The 27,830-nt window shown below is 44.9% G+C and overlaps 1 protein-coding gene across 1 annotated transcript in view; it reads right to left on the reverse strand.

The window, feature by feature from the left end:
- Positions 1 to 27,830, reverse strand: part of ZNF831 (zinc finger protein 831) — a 1,263,335-nt gene that overhangs the window by 980,951 nt on the left and 254,554 nt on the right. The window contains exon 4 of the mRNA XM_069651045.1: positions 1,200 to 1,333. Coding sequence (XP_069507146.1) covers positions 1,200 to 1,333 — 134 coding nt within the window. The remainder of the gene's footprint in view (positions 1 to 1,199; positions 1,334 to 27,830) is intronic.

Consider the following 27,830-nt stretch of genomic DNA (forward strand, 5'->3'; position numbering starts at 1 on the left):
AACCATACCTTTCAAATGACAGTTGCATGATCCTGGCCAGAGCACTGATACTCTCTAGGCTAGATTACTGTAACACTTTCTACAGTGCCCATTATCCAGAGGTTACAAACACTCCAAAATAACGCCTTAAGAGCTGCACCTGGCGTGAATAAAAGAGAACATATCTCCACAATTAGACACCAATATAAGTGGCTTTCCACCCATAACAAAATTCTTCTAAAAATGGCCTCCCTTACCTTTAAAGCATTAAACAATGCTGCCCCTAGCTGCCTCATAGACAAACTCCACAGAAGAACGTCTATCCGACCGACTAGAGCCAGCAACACAAACTGCCTCACTGTACCAAGATTCCGTCTCACCAAGATTGGTGGCAATAGCTTTCCTGTGAAAGCAACCAAACTATGGAACTCCTTGCCACACCAGCTTATAGCAGATCAACCGTACTTACAATTTAGAAGTAATTACATTAACATGCTCAATTCAACTGGCCACTAGCTTGTACTACTGCACTAGCCCCACCCAGGATGCCTTGGACTATCCCTTCCATCACACCCTTGATTCTGTGCCTGTCGATCCTTCTTGTGCATAACCTGCTTTAACCTGTATATCTGTATATATGTATTATTGAGAACATACCTGTAACTGTATATGTCTCATTGTAACTATGCGTGTAACTTTGTAAGCTTTGCTTCTTCTTACTGCTACGCCCTGATACTCTTGGGTCTGGTGCGCATTAGAAATAAACAAACAAACAAACCTTTGATAAGGAAGAAGACGGAAGCTTGGATACAAAGTATGGGAATCTGCATATTCAAGCGTCAAGTGGTGCAATGGATTTACTGACTCCTTGGCTCCGGGTATACAGGGTGATTAAAAGGAATCTCGCCAACATAGAAAGGGGCATTTAAAAAATGTGTACGAGCATGGGTGCCACTTCAGACTGAGTGCCACCACCCAGGAGCGCCCAGTACGTGGGTACTCCGGGGTCTGGGAAAGGCTATTTTCGTGAAAGTCCCTATACTTATAATGAGACCCTTTTTTTGTTTTAGCCGTCGCACCGCCCACGGCTTCCCCCGGAAAAACCAAAAGTCTACGCCCCTGCCACCACTCACAACCAACTTGTGTTGTTCTCATGGGGGGTGATATTGACAATGTAGTGCAAAGGTCCTGTTTCACAATTACCTTTTCACAAGGCTTACCCTTTCTTCCGGATTTTCATTTTCTTGGACCCTGGGCATCTCTTCGTCAGTGATTGTTGATTTTTGCGTGAAGCCCCTGCTTTGGCCACGTGATCGTAGGATTTTGCTGAACTCACAATGGTGCCACAGTCTCCCTGTGTAAAATATTCACAAAATGAAACATTTTCAGAGAGGGGTGAGAGGGCAGATAACCGCGTCCAACTGAACGGGCTGGGTGAATAGATGCAAAGCAAGGCTACGGATATATACATTCTAATTTGGTGAATTTGTACTGGTTATTCAGCAAAATGAACAAGAGGAGGGGCCTGAATTGTACTATTAACATTATTTAAAACTAACATTTAGTGCTATGCTTCTGCTGTGAAAGGGTAGCTCAGGGGATGAAAAGCAGATATTCTGATCGGCAGTGTGGCCATGCCGGATTAGACTACAAGACATTTTGGAAAATGTTCAACCGGTCGGTGCCTCTAAAAAACGGATAGGTATGGCCGCTGTTGGTTTCCTGTCAGCCTGATATGCACTCACATTGCCTCCACCCGCTTGGCCTTTTGGAGGCACCCGTCTATCAGGAAACCTCCCATTTCTTACATCGGAGAGAGATGAGGCGCGGAAAATAAAGCAAGGAAGAAACTGGGAGCTTAAGCCTAGATGAAAGAAAAGAAATTGGGAACTAAACAAAAAAAGAACAAGGACGCTACAAAAAGGAGCCACAATTGAAAATTAAAGCAGGAAATAGTGGCCAGGAACAAGAGGAAAAGTGCCCACGTGCGATAGCGTCAGGGCTCAAGTCAAGGGTACTTACGGGTGGATGGAGTCCCCACATTTTTCAGGAGTCCCCCCACTTTTTGCAGAGGGCACCTTGATATGTTAATTTCTGGTGACGCCACATTCAATTGGTATGTTAATGAGTCCCCCCACTTACCTACCCCTGAGTATGAGAGTTACTAAGGCCTGGGGTTTACCACAGGCATAGAAGGATGCAACCATCTCTGGTTGTGAGGCAAAGAACAGAGAGAAGAAAGGGAGAACCACTTCAGTAATGCACCCAGCCCTTCCTGTTCAGGTTTGGGGCAAGCAGCGCTGTGTCTAGAGGCAAACCAGAGGCAGGGGTGGACGGGCCTCTAGGAAACTCTGGAGATTTCCCAGTAGGCCTCTGCACCCTGGGTCTCTTTTGTATGATATTCCCAAATGTTCCCATAGGAAAAGGGTTGGGTTTGCTGAAAATGTGCAATATGGGGCCACTTTCCAGGGCCTCTTTTGGTTCCAAGTCCACCCCTGACCAGAGCATTACTGGGGCAAAAGCAGGCTTGGCGTTCATGATGGTACATCAAGTACGGGCAGTTTCTAGGCAATATGGCACCCAGGAAACACTTAAAATGTGCCCCTCTAGGCATGCGCAGCTCATTCCCGTAGAGGAAACTCCATCCCCACAGTGCAACCACTCCCCAACGTCATGGCTAAGGCCGGTGTGCCCATCTGATCTCAGGCCCACATGACAGCAGGTGGAGCCTTCATAGCCACAGGGCCAAAGACCTGAGTGTCAGGGGCTGGTGAAAGAAATAGGGCACGCAGAACTCACACTCTGCCAAGGGCCATGGCCAAGGTGGTTTCCCCTCTCCTTTGGCTCTCATGTGTCGCTTCCATCAATGCCTCTTTCATACCCACTCTCCCTTACACCTCTACCACATATATCCTGCTCTTACCTTTATCTCACCCATTCCGCATCCCCCACCACTCTCCTTTCACTTCTATCTCTCCAGGTCTATCTCCAAAGTCAACCTCTAGCGGTGCTGCTTTTACCCTGTTCTCTCACAGATTCCATCTGCCCACATGTCACTCAAGGCCAGACTCTCATCTATGTTCCTCCCAGTTTTAATATTGCACCTTCTACTCCCCCCATTCGTCACTTCTGCCCTCTCATTCTCTTATGATGTTATTTTATCATTTATTTTATTTGATTTTGTGTTTAGCGCTGGCCCTGCCCAGAGGCTCTCGGAACGCCTTACCTGGTACAAAGTTTGAAAAGGCGGGAGTTCAAAAAAGAAGTTACAAAATGTTTGCAGGAAAGGATAGGAATATTAGGATACACAGGTGATAGCAGTGGAGGGGGGGGGCAGGGTTATTTGTGGGGAAACAGATATATTTTGAGGCTCTTTCTGAAAGTGCTGATGGAGGATGCTGGGCGTATGTGAAGAGGTAGGGTGTTCCATGCCCTGGTTCCCCAGGGGACAAATGCTTGTTGTTGTGTGCATGTGAGGTTGCAGAGTGGAATGTGTAGACGGTGTTGGCTGGCTTGTCTGGTGTTTGGGTGGGGGATGGGTTTGAGTTTGTCATGAAGGTAAGATGTGCTCTCTGTGTCTCACCTCTCTCATTCTCCTTCACCCTGAGCCCCTTCGTGCTCACATCCGAGCCTCTTTATTGATTGCACGCCACTACTCTGCCCATCTGCCTCCCTTGATTCTCTTACTCCTGATCTGCTTTTATTTTCTTTCTCTTTTATGCACCTCTCTGTCCTCCCTACTGCACATATGTCTACATTCCACCCACCTCATCCTAATTTATCCCGCGACAGGCTTCCTTTGCCGAACAGTGGCCTATCAGAAACGAGCGTGTGTGCTTACCGTGCAGATGAAAGGACCTGTGAACAGGAAGTGGGGTGTCAGGGACACGGGTACGGTGGGGCCCATGGCCGAGGTATGGGTGTAGCGGGTAGAAAGGTTAAGGGTGCCGGAGGGAGGGCAAGGGGGAAACGGGACAGAGGCACATTGGAGCGGGACAGGAAAATGGGAGTTACAGGGGTTGTCCCCCACAGAACACAATGCAGTTTCTCTGTTCGTTTCTTTATTCCTCTCTCCCTTCCTTTTGCTTTTGATTGAGTAGCTTGGTTTCCTTTCCTCCACCCTCCTCTCCGCCTGCTTCTTTCTTATGTGCCACTGGGGTCTCTTTCCACCCCTCTGTCTCTCTTGCCATTCTTCTGTCTTTTCTTTCCTTTCCGTATTCTTGTTTACTTTCTTTATTTTTCCCCTTTCATTCCTTTCTATCCTCTGTTCATGCTGGTTGCCTTCCTTCTCCCGTTGATAACCTCGTCCTTTCTATCTCCCCCGTAGCCCTTTCTCACACTTGTGCCCACCTGTCCCTCAGCCACTCTCACGCTCTCGCCCCGTCGCTTTCTCACCGTGCCTTCCTTTTTCCTGTTATTTGTTGTTGGTTGTCATTGGGTGCCCTGCCTAGCTCTTTAGCTTCCCCTCAGCCCTGGCAAGTTGAGTCTCTGCCTAGGGGGCTAATTGTCACAACCTGCCAAAGGCTGGGACAGCTCCATCCAAGTTGAAGGCATTTAAGCTGACAAAGGGGTGCTAATGTTTGGAAGGGGGATAGTAATGCTGCTTGGGTTTTGCACTGAGGCTGGTATTAGAAGAGAAGGAACCTGCTGTGCCCCCAAGCATCCTGCGCCCGGGCAGCCACCCACTTCGTCCTCCCCAAGAAGCTATCCTGATTAGGTTTGGTTTACTATTGCTTTCGGCCCTCGCCCATTGGAGATGAGAAAGACCCTTTAAACAGTGTCAGCAGGATAGTATGACCACATCGCATGGGACCTGCTCACGTGTCTACATTTGCGGTACCATATACATTGATAGTACTTTTATAAAACCAGCTGTTTCCTATTGTTGCGCAGCTGGCGTGTCCTGTGCGTCACAGGGTCTCTGAGACATTAAGAGATTCTGGCCCTCAGTAGGACACCTGTCACTAGAACAACAGCAGCCCTGGCACCTTGCCAGGGTGGCGGCTTGGGAGGCGTGGCGGCAGGCCGAGGAGTGTGAGGCACCAGTAAGGGGGAGGGCCATTTGGGCACAGACTGTAGTGACAAAGTCATATCCAGGCATTGCCGGAAGCATAGATCTAAGGGGCCTTGCCTTGGGCGGTGTGTAAAGAGAGGGAACGAGAGGTGCGCTCCCTCTCTTTTGACCCGGGCTCAGACCTGAGGAGCTGCAGAGTCAGTGAAGTGTACTGAATTTTACAGCGAGAAGACTACTCAGAGGGCTGTCGCCCTGCTCAGCAGGTTTTGGCGGTGTGGTTTGTGTTGCATGCGAGGATCAAGCCCAGGCTGCCTGTAAGTGGCTCAGGCAGACAGTGGAAGGTTTCTGTACCCTTACGTTGTGCTAAGTATGACTCATTTAAAGGCCTGGGCAGACCGCAATCTGCGGTATCGGCTTCATTTGTGAGAAGGCTAGCTGTGGAAACTGCTAGCGGGTAAGCACTCAATTTCTGAAATTGCATGAAGTGAGTAGTGGGCCGCACCCCAAGTGTACAGTTGCCCTTTTTGGTAAGGCGAGGGGCAGGCCATGGCCGGGCACAATTGTGCACGATTAAATGAAGTCTGTTGTGTCAGTTCTAGTGCATTTCTGTCGGCTGTTCACATGAGCGTAATTTTATGGGGTGACATGGGTGTTTGTCCCCCCCAACTTTTGCGGCACACCATTTTGTCCCACCCATTTGGCAGGGACCCCTTTCATTTAGATGTCATGTCCCCCCCAACATTTTCAGCAAAGTTACTCCACTGGTTTGATCTCTGGGATGCACGAAGTACCTCGCGTGCAAGGCTTGGGGAGTGGAAGAGACGACTCATAGGGGTTTGGCTCTCTAGTTAATTGTCACAATGATTATGGTGGAGGACGAAGTGTGCTGGGCGTGTACGGTATTTATGTTTAATTTAGTGAGCATATCAGGTGGATTATGTGGAAGAAGCCATACATTGAGGGCATGATCACGGTTCCTCCTTGCGTGCGGTCGCAGCTCGGTGCACGGCTTCTGAAGGCAGTGATATTTCAATAGCCCTGCTCTAGCGTGAATGTACGCGTGAGGGCCAAAGAGAGCCATAAGAGTTTGTATCACAGTTTGGCAGGGCGAACTGGTGTTGCCGATGCCTGATAGAATGCCTACTAAATTCCGCTCTCACAAGTCACAAGGTACAAAGAGAACTTGTGGTCATGTCCCTGGAGATTTCCATTCCTCAATCTTTGAAGACCGGTCATTAAAAAAAGTTAATGGGCAACATATATCTAATCCAGTGAACGATGACAAGAATATTATGGGGATTCAAACTAAAGACCAGAATAAAATTGTGGAATTTTTAGTACCAAGTGTACTATATTGGAATCTGTAAACAACAACTCTTTGCTGAAATTAGTATATGGATTAAAACAACAATCTTTCGGGGCTATACCGTAGCCAGTAGAAAAAGTCACGTCGGAGTGTGGAAGGGTGTAAAAATGTTTTTGGCAGCTATGTGTCCTCATCTGTGGTTGAGACGCGTGGTAATATTATAGGTGGTTACTTATCGGAGAGCCCTGACCTGACACGGTTTGGCGAATCTCGTAGCTCTTTTTTCCTCAGAGAAAAGCTTATTGTTTGATAGCTCAACTTTGTCTCAGTTCTCTGAACTTGCATTACGATAAGGTCGACTCTGTTTGTACACCTAAAAGGTTGGATGAGATAGCGGCAACATTAGATGCAGTGTTTGGTTTATGCTCCATGATTATGGAGGAGCATCGGGATCTTACCAACATAGTGGCTAAAACAGTGGATGTTACATTGAAAACAGTAATTATAACAATACTATAGAGCCTATTAAGAATCAGGTGGCCAAAGCTGATGAAATTATTGATGTCCTATATACTGTTATTACGGATTACGCTGACTATGATGCTCCGTTTGATATAGGGAAAACAAGATATGAAAGTCCCACCAGTGGGGAAGACGGGGTAACTTATATTCCCTCAGATGATAATGTTAACTTTGGAATTGAAATCCTTAGTCCTGGGATAAAAAAATGCTAAACCTAATAACAAGAATAGTGAAGCACTCTCTATAAAACCTTCCAAAAAGAATATAGTGCCTCATTGGCACAAATCAGTACTGATAACATTGCTTGTATAAGCATTGATAATCGATATGATGTGACCTCTACTAGAGTCAATCCCGCTAAAAAGAATACGGGGGTGGCGGGAAGAAGGCTAGTGGACTGATGGATAAGTGGATAACTGTAACATGAGATATTCCAAAAGGTAGGCAGAGATGTAAAGATTATAGGGCCTCATTACACGGACGGAGCTAAGGGTTAACGGCCACCGTTAATAGTACCGGTGACCGTTAACCTTTACCGCCTTACTACGAGGTCCCTTTGCGAGTTGGAGAATTTAACGCCTGCTTTTTGCAGGCGTTAAAAACCAACCCGCAAAGGGACCAGGGAGCTAATTACGGTACCGCAATTTGCGGTGCTGTAATTAGCACCTTCCCCATTCCCATTATGCCCTATGGGGCAAAAATGGGAATGGGGATGGGGAAGGGGGAATTACCGCCCCACCAACCTTGGAATAGGGCGGTAATTCCCCTTTCCACCAAGGCGGTGCCGGTATTTTACCGGCATGGACCAAGGTGCTAATAGCACCTTGGTCCACCGCCGTCCGTGTAATGAGTATGGCCCTCATTACGACCCTGGCGGATTTTTTCCGCCATCGGCGGACTTTTCCGCCATGGCGCAAAGTCCCTTTACGCCATGGCGGATGGCGGACTTACCGCCCCATTCCGAGGTCGGCGGGGCGGTAAGTCCCCATTGACCCATTTACCCTTCCCCATTCCCATTTCGGCCCCATAGGGCTCAATGGGAGTGGGGAAGGTGTTAATTACGCCACCGTACACTACGGTGGCGTAATTAACACCGAGGTCCCATAGCGCCATGGATTTTTACGCCCGCAAAAAGCGGGCGGAAAAATGACCATGGCGCTATGGGAACTCGTAGTTGGCGGTAAGGGGTCGGCGCAGCTAACGCTGGCGTAAACCCCTTACCGCCAGGGTCGTAATGAGGCCCTATGTGTACTACCTCCCCTCCTTTAGATACTATTGTGTCTGCTACTGCGGACAGGGGGATTGTGACTGAGATACACAAATATATGGAAAGACATGGTCATGCTGGTGAGTGTGAGGATGTATATAAAAGTCAAACTCTCTCTGGGAATAGCGCAGGGAATGTAGGTGGTAACTACATACTGGGCAAAACTATAAAACTTGTTGAAATGTTGGCTGAGAGCCTGTTTCTTAACCGGAATACCATTTTATGACTTTTACAACTCATCCCTGAGTTGAGCATGATCACCTCAAGTGATATTGAGTGTACTGTTGTCATAATTGGGCTATTATCCAATTTGTATCTTCAACTATAGTTGAAAAGATAAAACAATCTGCAACCCAATTGTTGAGTAAGCGATTTGAAATGATAATCTGCAAAAAATATATGAATGTTTACCTAAACTACTTCCTTTGTGAGGGATAATAACCATAACTAGAGAAAATGGCTCAATCTATGACTTATGCTCACCAGCAACTTTTACCTGGTGAAAATAATAAATGAGTATCTTGGCATACAGAATGCCTGCCTTATGGTGCACAATGAAAATCATTGGTAAAGGACACCATTTCTTTCTTATAATTGAACACACATGGTTATCGCTCTTTTCTCAGTCCTGAGGCATGCATGGCAATATCTAGTAGTGCTATTTTTGCATTACAGGAAACATGGGTCTGTGGTAAAATCCTATTGGATGGTTTTATGGTTTTGGCCAACCCAACTGTTTACTCTGGGGCTGGTTGGCCTTCTGGAGAATTATGCATTGGGGTTTCCAATAAGCTGACACTAAGTGAGTACTGGAAATATGGCAGTCTCCCCACGTCCTCTGTGGTATCATTTCAGGGTTGGTTTCTTTTGGGGATTTTCTTTTAATTAATGTGTATTCTCCACCTGGCCATGCACAGGTCAAATCAATATTGCAATTAGTTAGCAATATTATGGAGGGATGGACTGCGGAGTTCACCAAATAACATTTGATAGTGGTGGGTGATTTTAACTCGTATTGCAATATGACCAAGACTGTGATGGATGAATGGAATGATGCATGTGAAACGTGCGGTCTGACTTGTTGATAGGACTTAATTGGAAAACATAAACACCAGATCCCAATTAAGAATGGTATGATGTGGCTTGAGGGTTTTAATGAGCATGGGCAAAAACCGCTCAGTCCCACAAGATGTAATGATGTGGATAATTGAGATACATGGTCAAATGGGATGGTATCATCTAGAGTGGACTATATTTTTTGTAAGCGAAGGAGTGTTTGAAGGGGTGTTTTATACTGTAAAAAATGTGTCCACCTGTTTGAGTGACCATGTTATCCTGAAACATATCCTAAAATGTAGAATAGAGTTACCTCATAGATATAAGAACATGTGTTTTTCAAGTTAATGTTGGTGGCAATAGGAACAAAATATTAGCAGATTTGAGAAGCTATTCTTGAGTCCTTTCCTAAATGTCAGATTGATTTACAATCAGGGAACAAATGGATTGTGCTATATATGAAAGGAGAAGATTGCTGAAGAAAAATATGTTTGTAAGATAAACCACAGTGAAATAATGAGTGATTTGGTGAAAAACGACTAATCTTCATACACAAATTAAGAACTGGTTGCGCTACCATAAATGTGATACTAATAATTCCAATTGGAAAATGATTTTTAAAATATTGCATACTAATGATTCTAAACGCTTTTGGTATTTCTATAGGCAATACATTGCTGAGCTAAGGAAAGTTACAAAGAAGTGAATGAGATTAATATTGATGAACGGATTGGATATGTCGAAGGGTATTATTTTGATGGGAGAGCGGAATCTATACACATAATTAATGTGAATTGGGGAGGTTTGAGATCCTTTCCTTTTGACATTGATGATATTGCTATGGTAATTATGAAACTTAAAGCTTCTAGGGCACCAGAGCCTGATAACCATGTCATGATTAAACAGATCCTATGAAGTTGGCCGTATTGCTTCTAAAATTATTTACGTCAATATGGGAAAGTGAGAAATACCAGAAAGTTGGAGGTAGCAGATTCCTGTTTTTAAAAAAGGACCTTGAACTCCACCACCTGACTCTAGAATGCTAGCTATGTCGGATACTCGTAAAATGTTGAGTACTCTTTTATTGAACATCGTTAATAAATGGATAGATGATTATGATATTATTCCTTATCAACAGACTGGTTTTAGGAGAGGGTATATTCACCCTCAACTACCTAATTTCTGATATTTTAAGACGCCCTGAAAGTAGCCTCTAGCTGTGTTTTATAGACTATAGTGGGGCACTTGATTGCGTGAATCGTGAAAGACTCTGGTTAGAGCTGCAGAAATTGAGCATTTGTCAGATGGTGCTATATTTTACTAGGGCAATGTATACTGGAACAACTGTTACTGTTTGTGTGGATAGAAGAGGATCCCTTATGGCTCCAGTTCAAACACAGTTTTAAAACAGGGTTGTATGATCTCTCCTGTTTTTTACAATTTGTCTGTGGCAGATATGAATGTTAGTTTGTCAGGTCTTAATTGTTTTCCCCCTAAAATAGGTGATGTGAGTATAAGATGGCTATCCTATGTGGATGTTACCTTTATGATGGATACAACCGCTATTGGGCTCCAAAGATTGTTGGAAGCATTGTGTGCTTATGCTAGCCTCAACGATCTTACTATTAATATACACAAGTCTAAAGTCATGATAATTGGTGCTCAATCAAAAACCTTATGTTTGGAACATTAACAATTACGTTTTGGAGGTTGTGGACGTATATCCATATCTAGGAATGCCGATTGTTTACCAGTCCTCGATTTCATAATAAGGTAATATATTGTCTTGCAGAATGATTAATCAGTGCAATGTTATTAGAAGGTATCTTGCAGGTAAGGGTGGCCAGTCTATCGAGGGGTTTATTGAAATCTATAAAGGTAGCATTGTTCCAGGAGCTTTTTATGCATTGGAGGTTTTAGAGGAGATATTTGTCCTATGGTTGGACAAATTGGAGGCTAGGATCTGGAGACCAGTGCTTAAGCTGCCAGGGGCAGTTCTGGTGGAAGCAATTAGATGTGAGCTGGGTACTGTTTCGCTATTCACCTGTAAGAACATGTGCTGTGTTAAACTGTATAATAATGTAATGAAAACAGCTGAACATGTGAGACTTTTTGGCATCATAGCGAATGCCACCAGATCTGGATATACTAATAAGGTTTAAACTTGATAAACCATGTGGTTATTTATTGAAATATGGAGACTATGATTTTAAAAGGCTTATGATGTTTTTATAGTTTAATATACTTCCCTGCAAAGGGTGTACTGAAGATTGGAATTCGCTACGGTATGAGCTTAGGAAATGTTGTTACTGCAGAAACGAGGGTGAGACTGTGAGACATTTACTTAGTGGGTGCCCTACATAAGTAGCTTATATCTCAGGGGATACTCAGACTTAGTAAATGATTTCACTATGATAACCTCTGGTTAATTTTGGGCTGCTATTTATGCTGCTATATCACAGGTATATATTGGTGCTGCCTATTATACATGGAAGAACATTTTATGCAATGCAGTTTTATGATGAATTTGTATGCATTTGTTATTTTATACTGTTGAAATTGCATTGTGATTGGCTTGGTATTTTATAATATGTTTTATAATATGTGTTTAAATCTTTATGTAATAAGTCTGTGTATAAGGTTTTAATGAACCAATTTGCTGTAAACAATCCTCCCTAGGAGTGCACGATAAGGGTTTTAAGGCGCTGTGTTTCTGTGGAGCAGTGATTAGGGAAATGAAAAGGATGTGTGGGCACCGATGGTTTAGACATCTATAACTAAGATGAACGAGCATACTCATGTTTCTAGAATAGGCCGTTGTGTGAGAGCTACTGGCTCGGATTACAGCTTGGGGGGGCGCAAAGGCAAGGTGCCAGGTTCAAGTGCCCTCTAACAGTGGATTTACTACAGGCTCAGTGATAGGTGCTCTGTGCTGTGATCCCATTGCATGGCTCTGGGAAGTCTATAGTTTCTGACACCTTTACAATTGCAGAGAGTTAGTCTGTGTTGGTGGTCCCAGTGCTACTGTTATGTGTTGCCGCTTCTTGTGTCATGGTCCATCATCCTTTCAATAGCCCATAGCAGTTAATTAGTTCTGGCAACGGCTTCCTCCATAGACACATATAGCAGGTAAAGACTAACAGATTGAGTCTGCCCTTTACAGTGCATTATAGTGCTATATGCCGCTCACCGCGCTAGGATACAGCAAAACGGTGATTATAGGCGCTATATAAAAATGATTGTTAAAGTAATTGGTGCTCAAAGCCACCCACTTCCATCATTCTCCCCTCTGGTCAGTGCAGAATATAATGGAGACATAATATATAGGTGTACTGGAGCAGGGCTCGGCTTAGCGGCAGCAGCGCCCCTGCTCAGTGCCAGGGGTTGGGTAGGTGTCAATTTCTTTTTAAATCCGCGCTCCCGCCCGGCAGCAGCGAGCTAATCACTGCAAGAGGCGGCTGATACTAATGCATCAGCGCCCTATTCTAATGGAAACCGCCCACTCCCGCGCCGGGGCGTGGCAGTAATCACTTCAACAGGGCACCGATGCGAAAGCATCAGCGTCCTATTGTTACTAAATGTACCCCACTACTGCGCTGGAAAGCCTGGCGCCAGCACAAGAGCGGGCCACATTTAATTTCAATAGGGTGCCTGCCACGCCTTCTCCCACCACGCCAGCTTGGGGGAGACCTTGAAAGACTCCCCCGAGTTATCAACAATTTGGGTCACTGGAGGGGAGATTTATTGCTGATTTATGTTATGGTCCAAGGTTCGGCGCGGAACGGTGAGGTGTCATGCCAGGTGCTCGTTCAACGGTCCTCACCGGTCTGTGCAAGGGGGAACAGGTCTGGTGTCTGGTCGCTTTGGGGGGGGTCACATATTTCCCTCACGTCCGCTCCCGGGTCTGAGGGGTGACGGCCATGGCTACTCCCCCTTGCTCAAGTATGTAACTGATCATGTAACAGTTTCTATGATGTCATTCATGTTTGGCTCTTCGTCACATCTGGAGATGTAATAAATGTAACAACTGCGGCATAATGCATTCCAAAGAATATCTGTGTCTGGTGTCATTCTCTGGCCCTGCAGACTGTGTCGGCCACATTACCGGCCCTGGCACCTTGCTGGCGCAGTGGCTTGGGAGGCGTGGTGGTGGGGCGAGAAGTGAGGGCCACCAGTAAGGGAAGGGTCATTCGGACAACGAGCTGCATGACAATGTCATTTTCAGCCACCGCCACTCGGCGCCGGAAGCATAGATCTAAGGGGTCGCGGCTGGCATATGAAGAGAGGGAACGAGAGGTTCTCTCCTTCTCTTTTTCCCCGGCCAGAAACCTGTGGATCTGCAGAGGCTGCACAGTCTACTGAATTTATCGCCCTCCCACCCTGTAGATTGGTGGCCGAAAGGGTGTTTGATTCACAGGGGGATGAGGGGCAGCATGGTGGGGCACATTGCATTGCATTGAGTTATGCGCTCAACAATTTGGGTCACTGGAGGGGAGATTTATTGCTGATTTATGTTATGGTCCAAGGTTCGGCGCGGAACACTGAGGTGTCACGCGTCACGCCAGGTGCTCATTGAGCAGTCCACAACGGTCCGTGCTAGGAGAAACAAACCTGGGGGCCTGTTCGGTTTACGGGGTGACCTATTTCCCTCTGGTACGTTCCCAGGGCCTGGGGATTGATGGCCACGGCCACTCCCCCACACCCAAATATGTAATTGATGACCTAACAGGTCCTAAGATGTCATTCATGTACTGCTCCTTGTCGCATTTGATAATGTAATAAATGCAGTAAATGCGGCCTAATGCCTTCCAAAGAATATCTGTGTCTGGTGTCACTCTCTGGCACTGCCACCTGCGTCTCCCAAAGTTGTACATCCTCCATAGGGTCTCTGTGACTGTTTCCGGTCCTCAGTAGAGTCCGTGCGACTATTTATCTATGTGTGTTTTGTACCTTGCTATACTTCAATCAGACTGACACTTTAAAGTGCAGAGAATAAGTGGGACTGGAGTTCAGGGGACATTATGCAGCTAAGCCAGGAGGCTGCATTCTAACTCCTGACTTGCAGGGGTCGGGGTAGGTCCCAGTGAGAGCAGAAAAGAGAAAAAGATGAGTGGGCTGGTCAGGGGCATTCACAGGCGAGCCTGTATGTAGGGGCCATTCCAGTTACTCATTGAAAGAGGGAAGCAGGAGGGTCCAGGGAGAGAGTGAGCCAGCGATAGGAAGGAGGATGGGTGATCACGGATATTCACAGCTGAGCCCATGGGCATTTTCTGATTAAAAGTGGCGATGGGGAGACACAAGGGAGAAAGAAAAGAGGTGAGCAGTGGTGAAGGAGAAGGCAGATCGATGAAGGAGCGGGAGCATTCATTGTGAATATTGCATAGCACACAAGGTAACATGTCTGCACTACATTAGGCTATTGGTTAAGCCACTGATACCAGAAACGTGAGACTAAATGCTACACATAGATTTATAGTGCAAGTTGAAGCTATCAATGCTGCTAATGTGATAGGTTCTCCACAATGTAAAGGCCTGCCATGGTCAACAAATGAAGGGTGCAGTGTGTCCTGGGGAACCCCAAGATGGCTCATAGAGAAATTGGCAATTTAAACAAAGCGGCGTGAGGCAAGGATGAAGTGCCAAAGAGATCTCGCCCTATGATCATGATCACACTCCCTCAGCTGGAAGCACAGGGGAGCTGGCCTCAGTCCTGGGCCAGGGCACAGGCATTTGGGCTCTGCCTGAGGACTGCAAGCAATGGCTGAGCAGTCCCCACTCAATGTCTATGTAACCTCTGCCTCAGCCTCGGTGGGTGGTCAAGTGGAAGCACATCGTTAGAAGCACAGGAGCATCAGTGATCCAGGATACCATGAGGAGTACCCACCTGTGGGAGTGTCCATTCAACACCAGGTGAACAACGAAGTAGTGCAGATGGTAAGCCTCGGGAGACCATCGTAAAAGCACCAGAAACATTCAAATTCAGCAGCGGTGATGGTGGTATGGAACCAGTGCAACATAATCACGGGTGGGGGAGACACTGAACATAAACAGCTTCCAGCCTTTACTAACGTAGGCGTCACTGAAATAGACTCAGGCTTCATAGAGTTATGTGACTATGATAGTTTCTGGTTCTTGATAGGGTCTCTTTGACTTAAGATGGTTTTCAGTCCGTGATAATGTCTTTCTGGCTAATCTGTTCTCTAGTCCTCTATAGTGTCTCTCTGAATATGATAGGTTCAGGTCTACAACAGTGTGTCAGTGACCATGCCAGTGCCCAGTCCTAAATAATCTCTCTCTGACTATGGTCGTTTTTTGTCCTTGATAGCGTCTTTATGTCTATGGTAGCTGTATTGTACACAGTGTGTGAGATTTGCAGACTTTAATCATATTCTTTTTTATTTTATGTTAATTAGAGCATTTATAAAGAGTGGGCCATACCAAAATATGATTGTGTGCTGTACACCAATTAAAATATTGTCTATCTGGTTCTCAGGAAATTACAATATAAAACTCAATGTATAAATTACTGTCCTATAAAACATTAAAAAGAAGTGAAAAAAACAGGGCAGTATTAGTAGTAATTCTGTCAATTCCATCATCTTAATGGAAAAAAAGCGCTTTCCGCTGTTTCCTCAAAATAATCAGGGATGGAGCAGTTTGTAAATCAATTGATAAATCAAAGCCGCGCCACTAAAAACTTGCTTCTCAATCTGATTTATTTGCACCTTGGGTATTTTCAAAACAGGAAATTGTTTGTGATTTGCTTGCTTTTGTTTCTTCCTAGAAAATGGAGTTTGAAGGCAAGGTATTGAGGATAACCTAAAAATAACCTAAACGTAAAGTCCTACATTAAAAAGAATGTGTACTTTCAAAGGCGGGGGATTGAAAACAGGTGAAACAGAATCAAATCTTCTAGCATGAAACTCAGCTTAGCTCTGAAACAAATATCACTTTAGAGTGGAACTAGATACCCCAACCAACAGTGTGTTGCGACCATAGAAATGACACGGGAGCATGGATTGAACCAATGATCAAAATATTATTGATATTAAACCAACCGAAATTTCTTCCATACGTGGAGTTTTATAGTTAACTTGGTATCGAAAACCAAACGGAGAGAATTTGCTGCAGGATATAGTTATGGATCAGGATATCCAATTTAGAGAGAAATCAACCTAGATTACCAGTGTCTTTACGTTTCGTTTTTGGTTCACTGGTTATTTGTAGATTTACACACGTGTCAGAGACGGAACTGGGCTCTTGGCTTCTCTGCTAGTAAATGTTCTGAGCATTTCACAATTAGACTTTAAAAGAATTGTGACTGCTTTGGATAGTGCACTATGCTGGAATCTTTATTGACTAATGTAGGCAGAAATAGGCTTAAATTAGCATTTGTATTGAGGTTTGTGATGTAACGTGATATAATATAACAATAATATAACAATATAACAAGCTTCCCTGTATTTGCCGCTAAACTTTGGAACTCACTACCGGCCAATCTCAGATCCGAACCATCCTTTCACCGATTCAGACACAGTGCCAAAACTTGGCTACTGGCCAAAGAAGCTTAAAACACCAACTTATTACCACAGTAATGTACATACTGCCTGTAAAACCTGCACAACTACCTGCATGCTTCAATGTGTATACTACAATGTGTATACTACATGTATACTTCCTGTATAATCCGCACAACTACAAACCGTGTAAATACGTTATAATGTGTATACTATTAGTAACCGCTCTATGATGTTTATATTACGTGTGATGCTTACCTATTGACCATGCCTGTAATTATCTTTGGCTACATTGTAACGATGCCAAGCGCCTGGATGCCCCAGGGCCAGGCGGCACTATATAAATAATAAACTAAACTAAACTAATATCTACTATTGGAAAGCATCCTAAATTGAGTTGGGGCTTACCGCTTAATTGTTAGGTGCTTTTATCACCGGGATCAGGGGTGCTATTTGTGCTGATGGCCCAAGAGAAGAAGCTTACCTGAACCTGCTGGGATTCCAACCAGGGACATGCAAACTCATTCACACCCGATTCAAATGGGTCTAAACCATGGAGGTAATAATCAATTGAGTGATCCAGAGCTTTTGGAGCCAAAACTGTTTTATTTTATTCCACGTGATATTAGTCTGAAATTGAATTGATTACCTATGTTTTTAAATAATTGTTTGGTTTCAACCACAAACGAAGTGAATCAAATATTTAAAGGCTCGCTTTAAATATCCTTTCTACTCAACTCTATATCAGTTTCCATTTATTAACCCACTGGCTAGACCTTGTTTGGCTATACCCATGAATTCCTCACCTTTAGCTCTTAAACGTTGCTGGGACATATATGGGAATCAAACCTACTATGTTCCTCCCCCAGTTCCAGCTGAATAGCCAACCTTGGTCTATCCAACCTACTAGGTTCTTACCAAAGTTTAACTTACTTACACGGTTTCCTCAGTCAGAACCCTCAACAAACTTTAACACCCACCTTAGGGCTTCGCCTAATCTTAATACCACCTTGGATTTGATTAAAACAAATACACCCTGCCCTATTCTAGTTAGAAATAATAGACTCCGCTCTAGACTGACTGGGCTTTATGAACCACATACTGTAACCCAACATAACATGTCAGACAACCCAAGCCGTCTACTGGGGACCGATAACATTAATCCTAAGGCTAACCAAAAAAAACAAAAAAGAACAAGGCCTAACTTTAAGACGGAATCATCAACCGTCTCGCATATCACTAGCCCTCAGATCAAAGACGCCTTAATAAATGCTAGGCCCATGGTCACCCATGCCATAGACATAGCTGACCTAATCAGGATGAGAGACCTAGATTTCCTCGCCATCTCAGAGACATGGCTACATGCCGCAGCTGAACCGCCTCTGTTACTGGCTATACCCGACACATACACTATCATGAGATCAGACAGATCAACTTCTAAAGGAGGTGGTATTGTCTTGATTGTAAAGAGAATTGCCACCTCGCCTATTGTAAAATCATGCAAATTACTTAAGCCAAACTAACCACTTTTAACTCTAGCACACTAACTATTCACCTAATTTACAGACCTCTGGGTCCTATCAATTGCTTTGAGGAAGACATCATGACTTTTCAGTCAGATACTGAACCTAATTCACAAATACTCCTACTAGGTGATTTCAATTTGGACTTCTGTGACTCTAACGATCAACAAGCCAAGGCTCTCTCTGAGACCCCTACTGTGGGATATATTGACCCACTCAATGGCATTGCCCCACATCATTAAGCTGCAATTGAGTAAAAAACAACCACAAAAGGGCTGCGCTGGCTCCTGTAAGCACAATGGCTCAAAACTACATTTTGCAATAACAACAAAAATGGCTGCACCATCCTGCCAAGCACACATCGGGCAGGATGGAACCAGGGGGCACATTAAAGGAGATTGCCAGTGGGTTCCCACATAAACAAAAGGAAGAAAGTGGAAAAAGCAGCGTTGCTTTGCTGCAAAAGCCAAAATATCGGTTGAAAAGAAACCCTTTTTCACCTTTAAAAAAATGCCCCTTTGATGCTAATTCCTTCTGTTCCTTAAAGCCACTGTGATTAATAAGCCCTACCAAGCCCTGTGCGTTTCACTGTGCCTCAGCAAAACCAGGCATGATTCTGAATTGACAAACCCAGTCAAACCAACTCTAGAAAAATCAATCAGGCACCTTACTTCTACTCACACGGGAAACACAGTCATTTTCTTTGCAAAAGTATCCAAAACACAGCTGTTCAGAGAGAGACTCTAACTAGCTGAGACAAGCCTGCTTCAATGTATCCGTGCTTCAGACCAACTCCAGCATTTCAAGAGAGTAACTAGAGCTGCAGACAGTGTGTGAATCTGTTGGAGATGAAAAGTTTAATTTGAAAAGAAGGCCAGCTGCACCACGTGTAAAAACATGGGCTTTGGCAAACTAAAGAAAAACAAATGCCTGTGTGTTGGAACAGTATACTGGTGAATGAAAGCCTGTCAGTTTTTGGCAACATGAAGTGATTTGTTGCTGGTGAGATTATATAACATGGGTTATTTTATGCAACCGGCTTGCTTTAATTCTGGATGTAAGATCAGAAAATAAATGTTAAAACAATAGGGGCTGGAGTTGCAAGTTGAAAAACAGGTATTCTGCTTGGAGGGGTGGCACCAAAAGGAGGGCTCTCTCTCAGCAGATACTGACAGCCCCCTGATAATTATGGGGTTGAACAGACTTTCGTCTCTGCTGGAACCCGGACAATGAAGCTCCCAGGGAAGGAAGCCTGAGGTGTGAAGGGGCAATATAACTTCACTCAAAGGAGAAACCCCTACCATGCTCTGAAGGAAATGACAGTTGGCAGCAGTTGAAGTTAAAGAAAATAAATTGATGAAAGGCATAAAGGAACTGCCATTTGTTCACAAAGGCTATTTCAGGAATGAAATTTAACGACTCCTATCTCTGCAGCAAGACTTTGAAAAATTGTTAAAATGTTGCAGTTTAAAAGTGATTTTTCTGTGCTTTCTTTAGAGACATGATATAACTCACTGACACCTTGGGAGCAGAAAGGACAAAGTATTTAGGGTAAACAGAAAAGTATCAATGTTGCAAACATACATTTTTGTACATACATCCCTTGGGAGAATGCGCATCTGTGTATAAAGTTAGGGAATTTTAGGCCAAACCTATGTTAGTTGGTGCCCCAACTAACCTTGGCAAACTTGGATGTCAATATACCTCTTTTAACATAGACAGCACTGACATCAAAGTCGCCAAGGAGACTAAAACTTTTGGATTCTACCTGGACTAAACCTTGAATCTAGGTAAACAAGTTAATACCACTGCATCAGCTAAAGCATATACTTGCAAGTTGATTCAGGCTTGGAAACCATTTCTATCTAATAACAGCTGTATCACACTAGCAAGGGCTTTAATTCTGTCTAAACTTGATTATTGCAATGCACTTTATGCTGGTGCAAATAAAAAGGTTCTGAAAAAATTGCAAATTCTGCAGAATAATGCACTAAGAACGGCACTAAGCATCCCGAGGAGCCACCACATTTCTGAAGTGAGAAGAAACATCAAGTGGCTATCTATCAAGGACAGAATCCAGTTTAAAATAGCCTCTATCACACACAAATGTTTGAACAATGTGTCATGCCAGCATCCACACACATCCCGCCCGGAGCCGTCCCATACACTAGTACCTCTGCCAAGCTCCCCTCAAAACAACAGCGGTACTCCTCGACCGCATCTAGCTGCAGAAGAAGCCCGCGCAAGGATGGCAGCGCACAAGGACTTGGCAGCTGTGGCTGCTGCGATGCTGGGGGACACCAGGTTTCGCAAGAGTTACTTCCTGGACATGTGGTGCGCATCTGTTTTCATCGCAGCGAGTGGCGTTTTGGATTGCTTGGACCTTGATTCTTCGGCTTCTGACCCTGTTTCTTCCTTCCTGGAACTGTTTTGCTCAATCCTTGGATCTGGTGATATTGGACTCTTGCCTTCCCGGTTTCTGGAATTTCTGGTCATTGGATTTTGGACTTCCTCCTGGACTTCTGTTTGGCTAAGTTGTTTTGGACTCTAGCTATGCTCTTTGGGAGACTGTTGTTTTCCTCTTGCATCAGGTGATTTCAACATCGAAGGTACACCACACAGACCAGGGTACTGCTTATCTCCCGGCCGCCCCAATTCCATCTCGCAGCCATTGGACCCCTTCTTGTATTGGCGTCTATCCAAGGGAGGAATATTAGAGATTCGGCTTTCCTGCAACGTTGGTAGGTGCCCTCCCACTCCTTGCTTACGATTACACTTGCATTATTGATCTTGCATTTACATCTGCCTAACTGTTCCTTTGCAGCTACCTGGTATCCATGTTCCTGCCTTCTGCACCTGCGGCCTCAATAACTTCTCAGGGAGTAACTCTGGTCCCTCCCTGACCGGTGCTTGGGGACGGAGGTATACATAGTCATCACAGAGTCTTATCGTGACACAATGCTGCATCACAATACCTAAGAGACAAACTCATTTAAAAAAATTCTCATCACGACCCACCAGGATGGCAAACTCAAACTGCTTAGTAGTCCCCAGATTTAACCTGAAAAAGGCAGGGGGTACCAGCTTTTCCGTTCAGGCCGCCCAATGATGGAACACCCTCTCGACACACCTGCGCATGGATCAAACCTTCCTATACTTTAGGACTAACCTCAAAAAATGGATAGTGTCAAATGACCATTAACTGCCGTACCTACTGCTGCCTGTTGCACTAACACTGCTTGATCCTGCCATGTACTGCCATGTACTGCTTTTGGTCTACTTCTGTATTTCAACTATTGTATCGCTACCGATTGTTGCTGTCTCTATATGTAACCTAAGTCTTGTACCTTATTGTAAATGCGCCCAGATACCTTCGGGTCAGGTGTACAATATAAATAAATAAACAATAAAGGGTGGTGTTTAAATCCAATCCAGTTTGTCCTTGCTGTATACCCTGTGGTAAGATTTTATATACCTTTATAAATTGGCATACAACCCTATTCATTTATGTCACCGGTCTAATTATGTTCCTAAATGTTTTTGACCACACACATTTACAAACATCTTTTATGGCAGGAGCCTTCTTATGAAACTGCACTTCAGGTGGGTATTCCTCTCTAACGGTGTGTGGGATAGTTTGTACAAAACTCTAACCACCATGGTCCAAGTTTTGCACAAGCTGTCCCACAGACTTTCCAAACTTCACCAGAGTTTCATCCAAGTGAGTCTGTGTTCACCCAAGATTAGGAAATCGGGGCCGTGAGAGGGTGGGGGCAGGCTATTACTGTCCCTCAGAGGGCCCCATAACATCTCTCTTTGTTATAGTAGGTGTGTGCATGCTCCTGGGTGACCTTGAGGCCTATTCAACGTGTTTCCTTTGTATCCGTTGCGCTGGAAATCGAAAGATAGCCTTACCCATTCTTGCGGGCATGCGGGATGCTAAAGAGTGCTGGCGTGGAGAGGGAGCACATGGGTTCAGTCTAGGGTAAGAGAAGTGACCTGCAAACTTTCACAGATCAGCAAAGTTTTGAGTCAGTGACCCGTGAAATGTAATTGCTTAATTGCTGAGTTTGCCCCCTTACTGTCTTTCACAAGGCTTGTGCATTATGCAGCCGAGGTATCCTGTTATATGAGTTGGGACTCTGGTCCTTAAGACAAATTCCATTTTATTTATTTATTTAAAGCGCTCACACAGCCCACGGGCATCGAGGCGCTGTTACAGGAATTGTTTATTTTTTTTACTTGCGTAACTGTCCTGGTTTCGTTCCTTTTTTTTTTTATTTTAATAATTTTTTTTTTATTAAGGTATGTAATATACAATCATAAAGTCATAACTTCATAAACATAATGCAGTGAAACTTTTACATGAGAATAGATTAAACAATGGTAAAGTGGAAGTGTTCCAGTAGAGCAATTAATTAAATACACTGTGTGCAATGTGAAATTGAGCATATAAGGAACAAATTGTCAATATAATTGAAAACTTACACATAAGAACTATAGCACAGTGTTGTGCACAACTTAGTATGGAACAAATTCTGCATTATGATGTCTAAGTGGGGGGGGAGGACAAACATAAGACTGACATATGACGAACACGACATATGGAGGGAGGGGGGAGAAAGGGAGGTGATAGGTATTGATGAAGAGAGGCACATTGGCATATAATGCAGTAAATATTCAGTCAAGTGTCCAGATTAGTATTCGCATATAATAATCTTGGGAACATCAAAGGAGTGTGAGAGATTTGGAGAAGTCACATTCCATGCGTGGTTACATTAAAATGGTTCAGAAATCGAGTAAAAAATGACCACTTAGCATTAAACTTAGGTATAGAGTTAAGATTATTTGCCATGCACATTTCCATCTTTTGCGTGAGACATATGTTATTCCACCAGCTTCTTATACATAAGGAATGAGAGTCTTTCCAATTGGCAGTTATACTCTTCATAGCCAAACAAATAAAAAGATCATAGAGCCTGTTTCGTTCCTTTTTAATTGACCGGGCTCAAACGCTTTTTTCGCTCATTTTTACGCTCCGCCTCAACCCCCCTGACATGCAGGTTTCCTCAGGTTTCTGCCTTCTCTCCTGTCCTGTTCAATGTTTATAATGGTCTCGGGAGGATAGCTGAGTGGCAACTTGCTCGCCTTGAAACCAAGACGACATGGAGCAACACAGGTTAGATCATCGGGTCCGTGCTTAGAAACCTCTGGGTATTAAGCGTGTTATAAATAACCTATCATATCATATGAAGCCTCTTGCTAAGCTCGTCCATTCCACAAATTCTTGTGTTATTCGTGTGCTGATGATATGCAGATTATTGTGCGGTTAGATCTCTCATAACCTGATACCGCTTCTCGATTGAGGCTCTGCTTGGAATGTGTGGGAATTTGGATGAGCAACAATTGGCTGAAGTTGAACAGGGACAAGACGGAGGTGTTGTTGGTGAGTCCCTATTCGGTGCTTCCTATTGGCTTCCTTCTCTTGGGCCGTTTCCATTGCCAGTCCCAGTGGTTGAGAATCTGTGTTTTAAAATGTCAGCTTCTCTATCTGCTGAAACTCAGGTTAGTGCTGTGTGCCAATCTGGCCGCTATCAATTGATGGTGCTTCAGAAGGTCCTTCCTTATCTGTCACCTCACCTTCCGTCCCCAGTGGTCGCCTCTTTGGTCTTTGGCACCATAGATTGTTGTAATTCCCTCTTTTTAGCGCAACCAGAGTATCTAAATCACTGTCTTCAAGTTTTGCAGAATCAGTACACTAGAGTGGCAACACAATCTATTTATGGAGTTCATGTTTCTCCCATTCTGCGCTCACTCCTCTGGCTCCCTATATCTAAACAGATTCACTTTAAAGCCCTTTGCAGAATACACTGTGGGCCTCATTACGACCCTGGCGGAGTGGGTTTACGCCAGCGTTATTCGCGGCGGACCCGTCCGCCCTACTACGAGTTTCCGTAGCGCCATGGAGCGTTTTCCGCCTGGTTTTTCCGGGCGGAGAAATCCATGGCGCTACGGGACCTTGTTGTTAATTACGCCACCGTATTTTGAGGTGGCGTAATTAACGCCTTCCCCACTCCCATTATACCCTATGGGGCAAAAATGGGAATGGGGAAGGGTAAAATGGGGGATGGGGATTTACCGCCCCGCCAAGGTCGGAATGGGGCGGAAAATCCGCCAACCCCCATGGCGCTATCGGCAGCTTTCCGCCGTGCTCCATGGTGCATTTTGCACCGCGATTTCCGCCAGGGTCGTAATGAGGGCCAGTGACTTTTATGGCATAAGTGCGGAAATATCTTCAGTCAAAATTCCGCCCTTACATTGCTTCCTGAGTTCTTCATTTGCAAGATGCGTGCCTTGTTCAGATTCCACGCTTTAGAGGGGGCTGTGCCTTCTCAGTGGCTGCAGCTAGGTTGTGGAACCAACTCCCGTGCTCACTCCGGGATACTGAACATCACATACTCTTTAGACGTTCCCCGAGTAGCCGGCAAAGGGCGCTGGCAAAGGGCATCTTCTGGGGCACCCTCCATCCTTGTTTGGCTGTTCGCCCTGATGCCCCAGCTCTGCAAGGTGTAGCTATTGCCGTCTGAAGCAACACACATGTAGGAGACTTCATCATGACTGTAGTGTTACATTTTGAATGTTGATAGTGTTGTGTTCCACCATGTTACATTTTGTTCCCACTGTGTCCCTAGGTTGAGTCTACTTAGCATTTTAAACTTAATAGTGTTGTGTTCCCCCACATTGCATTCTGCTTTGAATTTTGTATCTGGATAGTATTGTGTTCCACCACATAGCATTTTCTTCACCAGCGACTCCTAATTTGGGTTTGTTTTCATTTTGATTCTGGTTAGTGTTGAGTTACACCACATTGCACTTTCTGCCCAGAAAGCAACCTGATGTGCGTTTGGTTACTTTTTGCATCTTGCTAGTATTATGTTCCGCCACATTGCACCTTCTTTCAACGGGGCTCTGGACTGGGTCTGTGTTTGGAGTCTCGCTGTGTTGTTATGTGCCACCACATTACATTTTCCTTCCACAGTGCTTCCTGGGTTGGTCTGTTTGCACATCTGTGCCTCACTGGTGTTGTGTTCCACCACATTACACTTTCTACTCCAGTGCCGCTAGATTGGGGTGTGCTCACATTTTGAATCCTGCTGGTATTGTGTTCCACCACATTACATTGTCTCCCACACCGCCTCCTAATTTGGGTTTGGTTTAATTCGATTCTTTTTAGTGTTGAGTTACACCACATTGCATTTTTCTCCCACATTGCCACCTCATGCAAGTTTGGTTGCATTTTGAATCTTGTTGGCGTTGCGTTCCACCACATTGCATTTCTTCCCACAGTGCCTGCTGGACTGCGTTTGTCTACATTCCTAAATTTTGTTAGTGCTATGTTCCACTAAGTTGCACTTTCTTCCCACAGTGCTCCCTGCGTTGGATTCAGACTTTTCAACTTTGCAAGTTTTGTGCTCCACCACCCTGCATTTCATAATCCTGCAGTCATTTCGGCCAATTCCTGTAGCTTGCCACACTTGCATTCTGCCTGACTATAGCGCCAAACTGATATTGCGTCTATGAAACTAGTACCTTTTGGACTCCAACACTCAGAACTTCCCACTCCCAATTCTGGAAACCTGCAACCCCTGCGGCAAATACTACTATTGTAAAACTGGAGTCCCCTTGCACCAAAAAGTCAGGAGACTAAGATTCAACACCAAAGGGAGGCTTTCGCCGCTGTGAACCCGATACCACTACAAAACCCTAAAATGTTGGGATCCCCAAGCACCATGAGACTCTGAGACTGAAATACAACCACCACAGAGAAGCATTCGCCACTGTGAACCCAATACAAAACCCCAGCAACCTGGGGCTCCCAAACCTTGTGAGACTCAGACTGAAATGCAACCAGAGAGAGCATCGCCACTGTGAAACTGATAACTAAAGCCCAAACCATCGGGAGACAAAAACCCCTCTGAGTCACTCACCAATTCAAGGGACCGTCACTAGGTGAACCCACAACCAGGAACCATAACACAGTAAGAACTTACTACTCAAAATTCAGTTCTGGCAAATAATCCAGCCAGGGAATAGTTACACCCTGGAATACCTCGGGCCAAGGAACAGCCTTAATCCTGAGATAACTGATGCCCTGAAACACCTAAGGCCATGGGACAGATTAGACCGTGGCACAGCTCAGACCCTGGTACAGCTGAGATCCCTGGGACAGCTCATGCCCCTGGGACACCTCATGCCCTAGGGATAGCTCACTCCCAAGGGATAGCTAATGCCCACGGGGATAGGCTGCACCCCTGGGATAGCCCCCAACCCCTGTGTTAGCCCCAGCAGCTGGGTGAGCCCCGAACCCCTGGGATAGCCCCTGACCCCTGGGATAGCCAACAACCCCTGGGTTAGCCCCAGCGCCCCTGTATTAGCCCTCTTCCCCAGAATAGCCCCTGTACCTGCATAGACCCCACTGTTGTGATCCACCCCAACCACAAAATGCTCCAAACCAGGAAAGACTGACACACAAGGAATAACCAAAACAGAATAAACCAATTGCAACAAAAAACACCGCACCAGGGAAACAACCTAAGCCAAGAGATATGACACCTACCTGTTCACCACAAACTAGCACCTTTGCCGGAACAAGAACAAAATCACTCTACCAAAATCACTCTATCGCTCATTCATTGCGCAAAGAATCCTGCATCAAGATCCTCTCCGGGAGTTCCTGAGGCTCAAACCCCCCTCCCTGCACAGGTTAGCCCCTCGGGGCTTTCATGGGGCCATAACCATAGCCTTGCACAAGCTGCGCATGATGGAAAAATCTGCAAAAAGCATTTTATTTGATTTCAAAGAAAAAAAAGAAAAACTCTATTTGTGTGTGCTTTTAGATCACTGGTGCTGCGTTTTTATAGCGCTTTGTGACCGAAATGCACTGTTGTGTCAGCATTGGCTGCCATTCCAAAATGGCTCTCCCCTTTGTTTAGGCACTGGAGTGCCTGCCCTTCTGGGTGGAAGGCTGCGATTGGGCCCCAGGTGAATGCCGGCCCGCCTCCCAAGGCCCCACTTCTAAGACTCCTGTCTGTGCCTGCCCAGGCCTGGCTTTTACAAAGCAAGGAAATTATGCTAGGCAGACAGAGATGTGTACTATGCTGGGCACTGCAAGATAGCGCCCCGGGACTGTGGCATCCCTCCTGCCATTACGTGAGTACTATTGCTCTATGGCTCGCTTCATCTCTCCTGACTTCTACCCTCTGCCTTCCAGAAATTTCTCACTGCCCTATCTCTGTTAAATTTTGTTCCCTTTAAGGACTTCTACCTCTTAAACGGATTCCCTCCCTTCCGGAGCTTCCACCACATTGCCCACACCTTTTGCAGCTGTACTTTAATACCTGTGCCACAATAATGGATGTTTCAGTGTGCTTTCCACTTGCAATGATTGTGACTGTTTGTTAAAAATCGAATAAAGGTGTGCTTTCCACTTTCATTGATTGTGCCTGTTTGTTAAACATCGAATTTCGGTGTGCTCACATCCTGCATTTGTTTGTTCTGCTAGCTAAAATCCTACTTCCTCCCTTTGGTGTTTGTATTGTTTGTGTCCCTTGCTCCCTTGTACCCCCCTCACCTTTAGCTCCTACTG

Source organism: Ambystoma mexicanum, chromosome 3p (assembly GCF_040938575.1).
Source record: "Ambystoma mexicanum isolate Mex_15411 chromosome 3p, UKY_AmexF1_1, whole genome shotgun sequence".
In the NCBI taxonomy this organism is placed as follows: Eukaryota; Metazoa; Chordata; class Amphibia; order Caudata; family Ambystomatidae; genus Ambystoma; species Ambystoma mexicanum.